General features: G+C 43.4%; 1 protein-coding gene across 1 annotated transcript; it reads right to left on the bottom strand.

Annotated features, from left to right (window-relative positions):
• Positions 1-5,659: 5,659 nt before the first annotated feature.
• Positions 5,660-13,374, bottom strand: LOC137372726 (transmembrane protein 125-like). Its single transcript, XM_068036883.1, has one exon. It carries the CDS (start codon positions 11,834-11,836, stop codon positions 11,174-11,176), a length of 663 nt encoding a protein of 220 aa, XP_067892984.1. The 5' UTR covers positions 11,837-13,374; the 3' UTR covers positions 5,660-11,173.
• Between the last annotated feature and the right edge of the window lie 1,088 nt (positions 13,375-14,462).

Genomic DNA, 14,462 nt, shown 5'->3' with positions numbered 1-14,462 from the left:
AAGTCCTCCTTACAAACATCTGGGGGCTTGTGCCAATGTTGGGAGAGCTGTCCCACAGACTAGTCAAGCGACAGCCTGACAGAGTCATACTCGTGGAATCATACCTGACAAACAATGTCCCAGACACTGCCATCACCATCCCGGGTATGTCCTGCCCCACCGGCAGGACAGATCCAGCAGAAGTGGTGCCACAATGGTATATAGTAGGGAGGAGCTGGCCTGGGAGTCATCAACATCGACTCCGGACCCCATGAAGCCTCTTGGCATCAGGTCAAACATGGACAAGGAAACCACCTGCTGATAACCACCTACTGCCCTCCCTCAACTGATGAGTCAGTACTCCTCCATGTTGAACAGCAGTTGGAGGAAGCACTGAGGGTGGCAAGGGCACAGAATGTACTCTGGGTGGGGGACTTCAATATCCATCACCAAGAGTGGCTCGGTAGCACCACTACTGACCAAGCTAGCCGAGTCCTAAAGGACATATCTGCTAGACTGGGTATGCGGCAGGTGGTGAGGGAACCAACAAGAGGGGAAAACATACTCGACCTCGTCCTCACCAATTTGCCTGCCGCAGATGCATCTGTCTATGACAGTATTGGTAGGGGTGACCACCGCACAGTCGTTGTGGAGACGAAGTCCCGCCTTCACATTGAGAATACCCTCCATCGTGTTGTGTGGCACTACGACCGTGCTAAATGGAATAGATTTCGAACAGATCTAGCAATGCAAAACTGGGCATCCATGAGGCACTGTGGGCCATCAGCAGCAGCAGAATTGTATTCAACCACAATCTGTCACGTCATGGCCCGGCATATCCCCCACTCTACCATTACCATCAAGCCAGGAGACCAACAATGGTTCAATGAAGAATGCTAGAAGGCATGCCAGGAGCAGCAACAGGCATACCTCAAAATGAAGTGTGAACCTGGTGAAGCTACAACACAGGACCATCTGCGTGCCAAGCTGCGTACGCAGCATGCAATAGACAGAGCTCAACGATCCCATAACCAACAGATCAGATCTAAGCTCTGCAGTTCTGCCACATCCAGCCGTGAATGGTGGTGGACAATCAAACAACTAATTGGAGGAGGTGGCTCCACAAATATCCCCATCCTCAATGATGGGGGAGCCCAGCACAACAGTGCAAAAGACGGTTGAAGCATTTGCAACAATCTTCAGCCAGAAGTGTCGAGTTGATGGTCCATCTCGACCTCCTCCTGAAGTCCCCAGCATCACAGATGCCAGACTTCAGCCAATTCGATTCACTCCGCGTGATATCAAGAAACGACTGAAGGCCTGGATACTGCAAAGGCTATGGGCCCTGACAATATTCCGGCAATAGTACTGAAGACCTGTGCTCCAGAACTTGCCACACCCCTAGCCAAGCTGTTCCAGTACAGCTACAACACTGACATCTACCCGGCAATATGGAAAATTGCCCAGGTATGTCCTGTACACAAAAAGCAGGACAAGTCCAACCCGGCCAATTACTGGCCCATCAGCCTACTCTCTATCATCAGTAAAATGATAGAAGGTGTCATCAACCGTGCCATCAAGCAGCACTTGCTTAGCAATAACCTGCTCAATGACACTCAGTTTGGGTTCCGCCAAGGCCACTCAGCTCCTGACCTCATTACAGCTTTGGTTCAAACATGGACAAAAGAGCTGATCTAAAGAGGTGAGGTGAGAGTGACTGCCCTTGACATCAAGGCAGCATTTGACCGAATATGGCATCAAGGAGCCTTAACAAAACTGGAGTCAATGGGAATCAGGGGGAAAACCCTCCGCTGGCTTGAGTCATACCTAGCGCAAAGGAAGATGGTTGTGGTTGTTGGAGGTCAATCATCTGAGCTCCAGGACATCACTGCAGGAGTTCCTCAGCGTAGTGTCCCAGGCCCAACCATCTTCAGCTACTTCATCAATGACCATCCTTCAGTCATAAGGTCAGAAATGGGGATGTTCGCTGATGATTGCACAATGTTCAGCACCATTCGTGACTCCTCAGATACTGAAGAGTACATGCAGAAATGCAGCAAGACTTGGACAATATCCAGGCTTGGGCTGATAAGTGGCAAGTAACATTCGCGCCACACAAGTGCCAGGCAATGAACATCTACAACAAGAGCGTATCTAACCATCTCCCCTTGACATTCAATGGGATTACCATTGCTGAATCCCCCACTATCAACAGCCTAGGGGCTACCATTGACCAGAAACTGAACTGGAGTAGCCATATAAATACCGTGGCTATAAGAGCAGGTCAGAGGCTAGGAATCCTGCGGAGAGTAACTCACCTCCTGACTCCCCAAAGCCTGTCTACCATCTACAAGGCACAAGTCAGGAGTGTGATGGAATGCTTTCCACTTGCCTGGATGGATGCAGCTCCAACAACACTCAAGAAGCTCAACACCATCCAGGACAAAGCAGCCCGCTTGATTGGCACCCCATCTACAAACATTCACTCCCTTCACTACCAACGCACAGTGGCAGCAGTGTGTACCATCTACAAGATGCACTGCAACAATGCACCAAGGCTCCTTACACAGCACCTTCCAAACCCGCGACCTCTGCCAACTAGAAGGACAAGGGCAGCAAATGCATGGGAACACCACCACCTGCAAGTTCCCCTCCAAGTCACACACAATCCTGACTTGGAACTATATTGCCATTCCTTCACTGTCGCTGGGTAAAAATCCTGGAACTCCCTAACAGCACTCTGGGAGTACCTACCTCACATGGACTGCAGCGGTTCAAGAAGTCAGCTCACCACCACCTTCTCAAGGGCAATTAGGGATGGGCAATAAATGCTGGCCTGGCCAGCGATACCCACATCCCATGAGTGAATTTAAAAAAAACTTCTGGCACATTCCCTTCCCCCTGCAGAATATTTTATACCCTCTCCATGATGTCCTTTACCTTGGCACCAGGGAGGCAATGCACCAGGCGGGGATCACGATGATGGTTACATAAATGCCAGTCTGTCCCCCTAACTATGGAATCACCTATAATGACTGCATTTCTACTTTTGCTGTTCCCTCCTTTGCAGTACCTTGCCTATTGGTGCCATAGTCTGGTCTGCAGTCCTTCAGGGTGTTGTCACTCCCAGCAGTTTCCAAGGCTGAGTACTAGTTTGAGATGTCTGGTGTTGAATATAAATAGTATACAATATATGGTTGTTAAAATTCAACTATTCCTTACTTATTCTTAAAATATAAATCTTACAGATTCTATGTATGGAGACAAATAAAATGTTTACCATTTTCCAACTTGCATGTGTTTGATTCAAACATTCTCCAAAATGTATTTGACACGATGACATTTTAATTTCATGCGAAGCGTGACAGTGATGGCAGCCATTGGTACAGCAGGGGGAAGCATTCCAAAATACGCAACCATTAATTCATTCTCGTTAGATGATTTTAAAGATTTTGCAGCAACTTCTTCAGCCTGCAACAGTTTCGCAACCACATGTTGGGGCACAGATGTTAGTCTGCACGAGGGAGCCAGTGGATGACCTCTGAATTGATAGTGACAGGTTTAATCCCATTGGATGTTATGTCGGCTGTCACTATGGCAACTGAGTACGGCCAGCCAGGTACAAAACAGACCATTAACTGCAAACTCCCAAACATGGGGCGGCACAGTGGCGCAGTGGTTAGCACCGCAGCCTCACAGCTCCAGCGACCCGGGTTAGGTTTTGGGTACTGCCTGTGTGGAGTTTGCAAGTTCTCCCTGTGACCATGTGGGTTTCCGCCGGGTGCTCTGGTTTCCTCCCACTGCCAAAGACTTGCAGGTTGATAGGTAAATTGTCCCTTGTGTAGGTAGGTGGTAGTTGCTTCTCTTGATGACCACAAAATCTGGGCCTCAAACTCGTTTGCATAATTTTTCCCCTCAATGAATAACGGATATATACTCCTTGCGCATGACACAGAATTACTTAATAAATGCTTAGCTTTTTAATGAACAGAGCAATACTAGATACCAAAGAAAAATTACACCAATGTTAGAGGTGAGAGTGAGGTAAGAGTGACTGCCCTCGACATCAAGGCAGCATTTGACTGAGCATGGCATCAAGGAGTCCTAGCAAAACTGGAGTCAATGGGAATTGGGGGAAAACTCTCCACTGGTTGGAGTCACCTAGCACAAAGGAAGATGGTCTTGGTTGTTGGAGGTCAATAATCTCAATCCCAGGTCATCACTGCAAGAGTTCCTCAGGGTAGTGTCCTAGGACCAAAGATCTTCACCTGCTTCATCTATGACCTTCCCTCCATCATAAGGTCAGAAGTGGGGATGTTCGCTGATGATTGCACAATGTTCAGCACCATTTGCGACTCCTCAGATACTGAAGCAGTCAGTGTAGAAATGCAGCAGGACATGGACGTCATCCAGGCTTGGGCTGATAAGTGGCAAGTAACATTGGCACACCACAAGTACCAGGCAATGACCATCTCAAACAAGAGAGAATCTAATGGTAAGAATATGGGATTAATGTAGGATTAGTATAAATGGGTGGTTGATGGTCTGTACAGACTTGGTGGGCCGAAGGGCCTGTTTCAGTGCTGTATCTCTAAATAAAAAATAAATAAAATAAATAAATGTCAGCTTCAGGCATGCACCCTAGATGCCATTTAAGCAGCCCAATCCAATATGGCGGAATAAGGTGCTGGTTTTACAGATGTAAAACAGCTGCAGCTTGATCGAATTTCTAGGCCATAATGCCTCAAAAGTGCAAGCACAGGTAGATAAAGCAACAAAAGGGCCAATATTTTGGGTTTTGTAAATAGGAGCATAGTATATAAAGAAGAAATTGTCAATTAATTTATAGAAGCCAAGTTATTGGTCCGGATTTTGCTCTCAACAGTGAACAGACAGCATTCACTATTCATTACATTCACTTTCTCACAGATTTTCTTACAGTGATTAGAAATAGATTTCAGTGCTCTGGAATTTCAGGGGATCTGGGATTTGTGGGAATCGGGAAAGCAACTATATATCTCCATAACCAATCAGACTGACGAATCCTTACTGAGGTGTGCAGAGTCTGAACCAGGAAGTTAGAATAGTTAATTCAATGTAAAATTATGTACAGAAAATGAAAGAAAGAGATATATTTATTTATAGATACAGCACTGAAACAGGCCTTTCGGCCCATCAAGTCTGTGCCAACCATCAACCACCTATTTATATTAATTCTACATTTATCCCATATTCCTACCACATCCCCACCTTCCTTCAATTCCCCTACTACCTACCTATACTAGGGGCAATTTATAATGGCCAATTTACCTATCAACTAGCAAGTCTTTGGCTGTGGGAGGAAACCAGAGCACCCAGCGAAAATCCACGCAGTCACAGGGAGAACGTGCAAACTCCACACAGGCAGTACCCAGTATCGAACCCGGGTCGCAGGAGCTGTGATGCTAACCACTGCGCCACTGTGCCGCCCATATAAAGAAATATGAGATTAATAGAGATAAAAGAGTCAGAAAATGATTTTTAAAATTACATTACAACAGTAATTAAAATCTGAAGGAATAACACTCTACACTTCTAAACATTAATTTTCAGTGTCAGGGAGGTTGTTTGATAGTAATTAATCCTCATCACTACATTAAAAATTTACCTACATTGGTATAGATAAACTGTAACTTTTTCTGGATAGTTTAGTGTGTATCTGGTGAATAAGTACAACAAGCTCATATCGTTCAGTGTGTTTTAATGCCAGGTTACTCACTGGGATACTGTTAGAGCAAAGCTTCTGGAAGTGCAGGGCAACTCAAACAGCAACTTTCTGATTTCTGCATTTAATGCACATGTATAGTCACCGGAAGTTGCTGTCTGATTTACTCTTTAAGAACAGTGAGTGTTGTTAGTCTCACCATTAGTTTTACTGCAAAATCCAGACCAATAGGCCACAGTTAGAGAACACAGTTTGCAGTTTTGGTCCCCCATTATAGAAAGAATATCAAAGTCCCAGAAAATGTACAGTGTGGATTTATCAGGATCACACCAGCAAGCTACATTAATGAGAAAAGATATCAGAAACAAGAGTTTTTTTTTCACTGAAAACATAGAAGGTTAAGAGGAGCTTTAATGGAAATTTAAAAAAAAATTATGAATGGTTTTTATTGTGAGTAAGGAAAGATTATTTCCTCTGGTTGGGGATCCAGGGATTATTAATTTAAAATTTTCGCTAACAGAGTGAAGAAAGAGGCTAAAAGTTTCTTTGAACAATGTCAGAATCACAGAATCACAGAATCACAGAATAATACAGTGCAGAAGAGGCCCTTCGGCCCATCGAGTCTGCACTAATGCATTAAAACACCTGACCTGTCTACCTAATCCCATTTGCCAGCACTTGGCCCATAGCCTTGATTGTTATGACGTGCCAAGTGCTCATCCAGGTACTTTTTAAAGGATGTGAGGCAACCTGCCTCTACCACCCTCCCAGGCAGGGCATTCCAGACCGTCACCACCCTCTGGGTAAAAAAGTTCTTCCTCAAATCCCCCTTAAACCTCCCACCCCTCACCTTAAACTTGTGACCCCTCGTAACTGACCCTTCAACTAAGGGGAACAGCTGCTCCCTATCCACCCTGTCCATGCCCCTCATAATCTTGTACACCTCGATCTGGTCACCCCTCAGTCTTCTCTGCTCCAGCGAAAATAACCCAAGCCTATCCAACCTCTCTTCATAGCTTAAATGTTCCATCCCAGGCAACATCCTGGTGAATCGCCTCTGCACGCCCTCCAATGCAATCACATCCTTCCTATAATGTGGCGACCAGAATTGCACACAGTACTCCAGCTGTGGCCTTACCAAAGTTCTGTACAACTCCAACATGACCTCCCTGCTTTTGTAATCTATGCCTCGATTGATAAAGGCAAGTGTCCCATATGCCTTTTTCACCACCCTATTAACCTTCCCTTCTGCCTTCAGAGATCTATGGACAAACAAGCTAAGGTCCCTTTGTTCCTCGGAACTTCCCAGTGTTAGGCCATTCATTGAATACTTCCGTGTCACATTACTCCTTCCAAAGTGTATCACCTCACACTTTTCAGCGTTAAATTCCATCTGCCACTTTTCTGCCCATTTGACCATCCTGTCTATATCTTCCTGTAACCTAAGACACTCCACCTCACTGTTAACCACTCGACCAATCTTTGTGTCATCGCGAACTTACTGATCCTACCCCCCACATAGTCATCTATGTCGTTTATATAAATGACAAACAATAGGGGACCCAGCATAGATCCCTGTGGTACGCCACTGGACACTGGCTTCCAGTCACTAAAACACTCTCTGTCTCCTACAGCTAAGCTAATTTTGACAGAGAGTGAAAAATGTCATGGAATGCTTTGCAACCAGGTGTCGTTGAGGCAGAGACCATTCCTTTTTAAGGGAGAAATGTATAAATATTTGAAACAGTGGTGAGATTTCCTGAAAGGGGAAGAGTGCAAGGCTGTAAGATTAGTTTTGGATTGTTCTTGCAAAGATCCAGCATTAAGGCTTTGTTCTGTGTTGTAAACCTTTATGGTTCAATGCGATATGCCAAAGTTCAATAAAAAATTTGAGCAATTTGATCAAACTGCAATCACAAGGCCATACAAAGGATGGATTGACTCACACACTATGACCTAGATCTGGATACTCATAGAGCCTTAATCACCTATATATGAACCAAGCCATTAAACATCTCCCAGTCCAACGAAAGACAGTAGTCTGAGAGACCAGGGCTTGGAAATTGGATTGGGCCTGAATTGGGTGCAATCTGTGTGCAGTGCATACTGCAGATATCTAATGAGACTGGTGGCAGGACCACAGCAAATGGGTCCGCAGGCCTCATTCCAGTGAGCTACAGGCAACAGTTGTGGTCACAGAATAGCCCACTGGTCATGGGGGCGAGCAAGATCAGTTAGTTAGGACACCTGCTAAGGTGTGTCCGGTATGGTGGGGGGAGGGGGAGGCCAGCAGAAGAGGGGTGAGCAGTGACTAGCAGCAGCCCAGGGGTTTACTCTATTTCTCCTGGATCCACATTTAGCTAAGTATTTTAAAGACTGATGGTTAGGCCACATGTAGCCTAACCTGCTTATTTCTGATGACTCGGTTCAGGGCAAATAAATTTCTAGTTTGGGTTAATATATCTAAGTTCCTTACTCTCATATTCAGTGGCCTAATGCCTGTTTTAGGCAGTGGCTAGGGAGGCCTCTATAGCTCCCAGACCAATATAGCGTCAGACCAGTTTCCAACTCTGTTCGGGCACAGGAGATTGACCCCCCAAAATTGGAGCTCTTTGCATTTGTTTTCCACTGAGAAAGCATGTACCATGAAATCCAACTTTACCCCACTGTTCCAGTGGATGAGTGAAATTGGACCTTTCATTGAATTTTGTGCTCCCTTTGTGATAAATCTTGGAGGAGTAAATTTTCAAAATAAATATTTTTTTGTGTGATCATACTGTGATGGAAACCACACCTGCCAGTTGGAAATATATTAATTTTGTCATATGGAACACTATTTTTGAACTGTTTCTGGACATTGAACAAACTTGTTTAAAAAGACCACAGAACAGTGGCTGAAAACATGGCTGCTCATTTGCATTCTAAAAGACAGCTGCATGGAGTGACAATGGGAGTACTCCCTGATTCAATTAGCCAGATGGGTTTTGTCAATAATGATAATCAAAAGACATTGAGAGTCATTTACTGTGTAAGAGCCAGCATTCCACCCCCTGCCCCCCACCCCACTGGGAATGTCTGGTAAGCTTGGAGGAATCCACAAACCTCGCAGGAGAGGCTGTTCCAAACAGGGAGCTAGTCACATGACTAACCTGCAGGCCACCCTGAGGCTTTTTGAATTGTGCCTGACACAGAAAGAAAGGGACTGCAACTGAACTTCAAGAAGAGAGCACCTCTCTCTCTCTCTCACGCAAAGTAACAGGGACCCACGGAAGTAACTTAAGCCTTAAGACAGAAGACCAGCGAAACAAGTTTGAAAGTATGCACTGGGCCCCAACGAGAACTGCAAGACTTAACTTCAATCAAAGACTTTACATCCAACTCAAAACCAGTAACTGAATTTCAATTTACTACTTCAAACCTTCCCCCCTTTTAATTCTTTCTCCTCCTCTGTATCTGTTTCATAAATCTTAGAACGGTTACAGCACAGAAGGAGGCCATTCGGCCCATCGTGTCTGTGCTGGCTAAAAGGTACAAAGTTTGGGATCATGGGACATGGGGGTGTCTGCTTGGGGAAGCTGCCTTTTGCTGTGAACACAAATAGATTTGGAAGAAAATTCAGATACTAACATTGACTTTGGGTGAAGTTAGGGGATCCTGTCAACTGTGATGCCCCTCCACAGTGTAACAGCCTGTTCAGAAAATCACCTGTCCAGTGATGTTGAGCAAATATCTAAACGTCTACTCAAGGGACATGGAAAATGGCATCCCAGGTCCGATATTGGAGAGTTACTGACAGCTGTGGAAATGCATCGGTGCAAGTTAAACCCTTCAGGAAAGGGGACAAAAGCATTCTGAAATTCAAAATGAATATTCAGTATCTTTTGTGAAAACTAATTCTGTCCTTGAGTCTGTAACAAATGTTTTTGTGGCAATCCAACCTGTGACTGTTTCCCACACCAAGGTTTCAGGGTGTGTGTGTGTTTGGAGTAGGATGAATACAATCAACATTGGACAAAATGAGATAATGAGACAAGAGTTATAAAAATCAGGGCCTGTGGGAGATCATGTTGCGTATGCACGTTTGTGTGGTCACATCATGTATTTTTTAGTAGTTTTAACTGAATTAGAGGTTTAAGGTTAATAAACTTACTCCTTTCTTGTTTAAATCTGAGAAAACCTGTCTGGTTGATTTCTTTGCAATTACAATTAGAGAGCAGTGAGCAAGGATTCACTGAGGGGAAGCTAAAATCATGATGTTTTACAAGTTGAACCCTGTTACGGCCAAACCAGGAAAAGGCTGAGAGGGGAGCCCTAGAACCCCTCCTCACCTGGTCGTAACAATACAAAGAAATCCACTTCACAACAATATGGAAATGATCTGCTGCAATGAGAAAATGTCAGTCAAGCTGAGATTTGGATCAATATTAACAATAACACATTAACAAAATCAGTGGCTAGTAGCTGACCTTCAGCAGCATTAACAAAAAACAGCAAATAATTTAACATTCCCAGAATGTGAACAAAAATGCCACAATGTAATAATAGTAATATAACACCCATGTCATCACACCAGTAAATATACTGAACAATACAACACTAACAAGAACAGTGAGCAATATAACACTTCCCAACAGGTTAATGAAAATATTGAATGTAAAGCACCCTCAGCAAAGCATTAACTAAAACAATATTACACCCCAAGTAATAGTTAACAATAATGAGTAATATAGTACCTCAGCAGCATGTTAATCAAAACACTGAGTAGCATAACACTCCAGGAACACACTTACCAGTAAAGCAAATAATAAGTAGACACAAACACCTTCCTTCATCAAGCCAGTGAACAGTGTAACAGTTACAGAATCATTAAGCGAGTGTGGTTATACCAGATGAGACAGATTAGGTGATCGAGATGCACAAGTTGCTGGAAGAAGAGACGGACTAATTCCACTCTTAAATATTTAACAATTGCATTTATTATAAGCAGCTAAACAGTGACTGATGTTACTGACTTAGTCATAGCAAAGTGCATTTGTGTTTTCCATTAGTTTTGATTGGCGCTGTAAAGCCCCGGAACAAAAGTGCTTTTTGAAATGCATGAGTCCATTTGTGGCAGCTACAGTAGTGAGGTAACAGCAATTTGCAATCAGCTATTCATCCATCCATGGGTTAATTTTTACATCAGCAGAGACCAAAATCTTCACCCTTTGGCTCACATTTTATGCAAAAACTTCTAATTTCACCTGTCCAGCTAACAGTCATTGCTAAAAAAGTTAAGATTTGCAAATCTCATAGTTACTAATTAGACTCAAATTGTCACAAGTGATGTTGACCCACATTAATTGGTATTGTTAAGGACTATTTCATGCAATTAACCTTTTGATTTCTTCTGTTTTCACCATAATAAATGAGGAAGATGAGCCCAATCTGTGCAGTCATCTCAACTTCAGAGCAACTCGTGGCTCCTGCTGGAGTCAGTCAGTGCTTGTTTTATATCAGGTTGGCTGTACTGGAGGAGAGTTCCCCTTGCCTCCCCTCTGTATTGCCTCCTGATATTATATAAACACTTAGTACCCTTCTGCTCGAGGAGCTGGCTGCTACATGGGGACAGAGTTTGAAGATTAAACTATAGACCAGGAGTGAGAGGAGAATAATGGAGCCAGCTAATGTAGTAGCAACACCTGCAATTAACATGTCACTCCAGGATCTACCTGAGAGATGGGGTTCGGAATTTGCCAGGATTATCAGTACATAACCACAGATTAGTATTAGCAATCCAGTGACTAAAATAATCAGATAATCAATTAACCCTCCACTCCTTAACTTGTCAATCTGGGTCCGGTTCCTCATGCAGTTCATATCCTGGATAGCAGAGCTCAGCAGTTGTTTTAAGAGGATACCTAGAGCTAAAAGACACAGGACAGTCCCAACTCCCAGCCTCCAGTCACTTGATTTACTGGTAGCTGTAGATAATAAAACAATTCCCCCCAATCCAGTTCCTAGGATCAGGACCACAGCCACAGAGTAACATAGGATGGATCGTTTAAGATCTTGGAACCACCACAATTCCACCTGATCCTCCAGGATACTCTGCTGGATCCGGGAACGACTTGCTGGGAAACGGCCAGACATGATCTCAGAAAGTTCAGGCATTTGGAAAAATTGTCCACAAATATCTAAAAGGAAAAGTATCTATCCAAGCCTGCAAAATATAAGATATTAAATAAACAAACAACAAATCTCAAGAGTCCTGGAAAATGATTAATTGCATGACAGAAATCTTCAGTGCTGTCCAAATTCACAATGCTAAGAGACATGTAAGCTACAGATAGCAGACTTTTCAAACTACAATGTCAGGGCAGAAATCTCAGGAATTAGATACTTTACAGTAAAGTAAACTCTCCACTTCAATTTGCTGTAGGTATTTTAAATCCCAGTCATAACATTTTATGCTTTCAGTATAACCTTTCTCATTCAGCTTTCCCAGGAGTTCCTCAATATCACAGATTGAAACAGTCCTGGACATATGCCCAACTATTTTTTTTTTTGTTTTGGGTGTCAAGGATGCTCCTCAGAAATTCTGTATGTTGAAAAGCTGTGGAAGTTCACTGTCGAGTCACATAAACGTGATTCCAATGGTTCACAAGTCTGAGACTATCCTGCAAGATCAGCCACTTATAGCACAATGTCTTATAGCACACTTCCTTATTTCTTTATCTCTGCCTTGTTCTTTCAATAATCCCGTTGTTTATTTCCCGTCTCTCAGACTGCAGTTCAGGAAAGCTGCACGTTCTGTGATTTACTGAGTCTGGAAGTTTCCCAGAAGAAACACTGTGGATGAAGTAAAACTCTCAGACTGTTGATTGAAGCTGCTCTTCCTAGTGCCCTTCTGCAGTTCAATGCTGCCCCCACGGGTTAACATCTCTCTAATATTTTGTCGATCACTAATAACTTGATTGAGGGAGTGTTGAAATTTCATATTGGGTGCATTTCTTAGGTTAGGGTTAGTATCTAATGTAGAGTTAACCATTAAACAGCTGCTTTAGGTAGGCAAGGGAACTCTCCAGCTCAGGTGTGCAATTTGTACAGGTCCGGCACAGATAGATTTTCATGTACTCACTACAGATCCAAAGGGCATTTGCGACTTATCAGCAGAATCCTGGACTGTGCGAAGTCTCCAAGCTTTGTTCTTCTGGCTGAGATGCGTGTTCTGCTCCAATCATGTACAGTTTGGACTGGATGTACTTTCTATTATCTTCCCCTGATCTTTTCCAGCCTCTTTCAGCTGAGGGTGTTTAATTTCCAGGTCTCTTATCAGATCAATTACTCCCGTCTCGAAACAGTCTAGCCTTAATTGCGGGCAACTGTTGCTTCCCACAGGTAAGGAATCACCATCTAGGAGGGTCGAATAAATCCATGATCAATTCTCATCCTGGAGTTTGGTGGATTTTTCCAGAATCGTGTGGACGGTGCTTGCCGGTGCTGTTTTCTTGGTTCAGGTGAATCTCCTGTGATCAGGTTCTGACTCCGCCTACCTCTGCTCCCAAGGAAGGGTTCGGTTTCTGGTATTTTTAGACGGTGCTTCTGTCAGCTTCTGCTCAATGCTCACAGTATCCAGCACAGCCTCGCAGACAGCGCTCTGGAAACAGAACTTCCTGGACAGGTGATCGCCACTTTGCCTATCTGAAACGTCCTTGGTGAGTTTGTGGCCAGTTTCACTTTTCACAGCATACATTAACCTTTCACCTGCAATTTCTATTTAAGGTGGAACTTCAGGAAGCATGTTGAACGCGAAAAAAAAACTTACTTTAAAATAAAAGAACTATAAGAATATAAAAATAGGCTGCCATTTTAAATATGAATATGTTGGATTCCATCAATAACTATGCAAAATTGTTATTTAATCTCAGGTGGAGTGGTCCAGATTTTCTTTAAGATAAAACGAATACAACTGTTTAACAGTAACAAAGAAATACAGTGCACAATGTGCCACATAATAGTCTAATGCTTATTCCTAAATCAAATAAAACAGAAGCGGTATTGGCCAGGCCCCTGAACAGATCACACACTATTTCTTTGTTTCCTTACTGCCATTAGCTTCACTTGGTTTACGCATTACACTTTACATCTCATCACTGGTCTGTGAATGTGATCTTTGTGCAGCGAACAGACCTTTTCTGTAGAAACCGTGCAGCTGGACTTGATGGAAATGTTGCAACAAAAGGCTATTCAATGGAACTAGATTGTCAGCTCGTACCAGCTCTCCACAGGTAACATGTTCTCTTTTATAATAAATAATGGGATCCTTTGGGTATCACTGTTGTGTTAAAATGAATACAAGGCCAAGTGATGTGATGACTGGGCGATGTGATCAACGTAATATTGCTAATATAAGTCATTGATATTGTTGGAGATTTCTTGACCTGAACATGGAACACCAATAACTTATCCATTCATTACCCCAATTGTAACCAAATTGCTGTTGGTAATATTGGTGGATTGAATCAGAATCATAACGCACAGGAGGAAGCCATTGGGCCCATTGCACCTAGATCAGCTCTTTGAAAGAGCTATACAATTAGTCCCACTCCCCTGGTCTTTCCCCAATAGCCCTGCAATTTTTTTCCCTTCAAGTATTTATCCAGTTCCCATTTGAAAGTTACTATTGTATGTGCTTCCACCTTTCAGGCACCTTTCAGATCGTAACAATTGATTGAGTAAAAAAGTTTCTCATCATCTGCCCTCTGGTTCTTTTGCTGATTATCTTAAATCTGTGTCA

This window comes from Heterodontus francisci, chromosome 8, assembly GCF_036365525.1.
Source record: "Heterodontus francisci isolate sHetFra1 chromosome 8, sHetFra1.hap1, whole genome shotgun sequence".
NCBI lineage: Eukaryota > Metazoa > Chordata > Chondrichthyes > Heterodontiformes > Heterodontidae > Heterodontus > Heterodontus francisci.
The sequence above is the reverse complement of the archived record's forward strand: the minus strand, read 5'-3'. Positions and strand labels throughout refer to the sequence as shown.

Coding starts and splice junctions, on each gene's coding strand:
- LOC137372726 (XM_068036883.1), bottom strand. CDS start 11,836: ATGCCTGAACTTTCTGAGATCATGTCTGGCCGTTTCCCAGCAAGTCGT.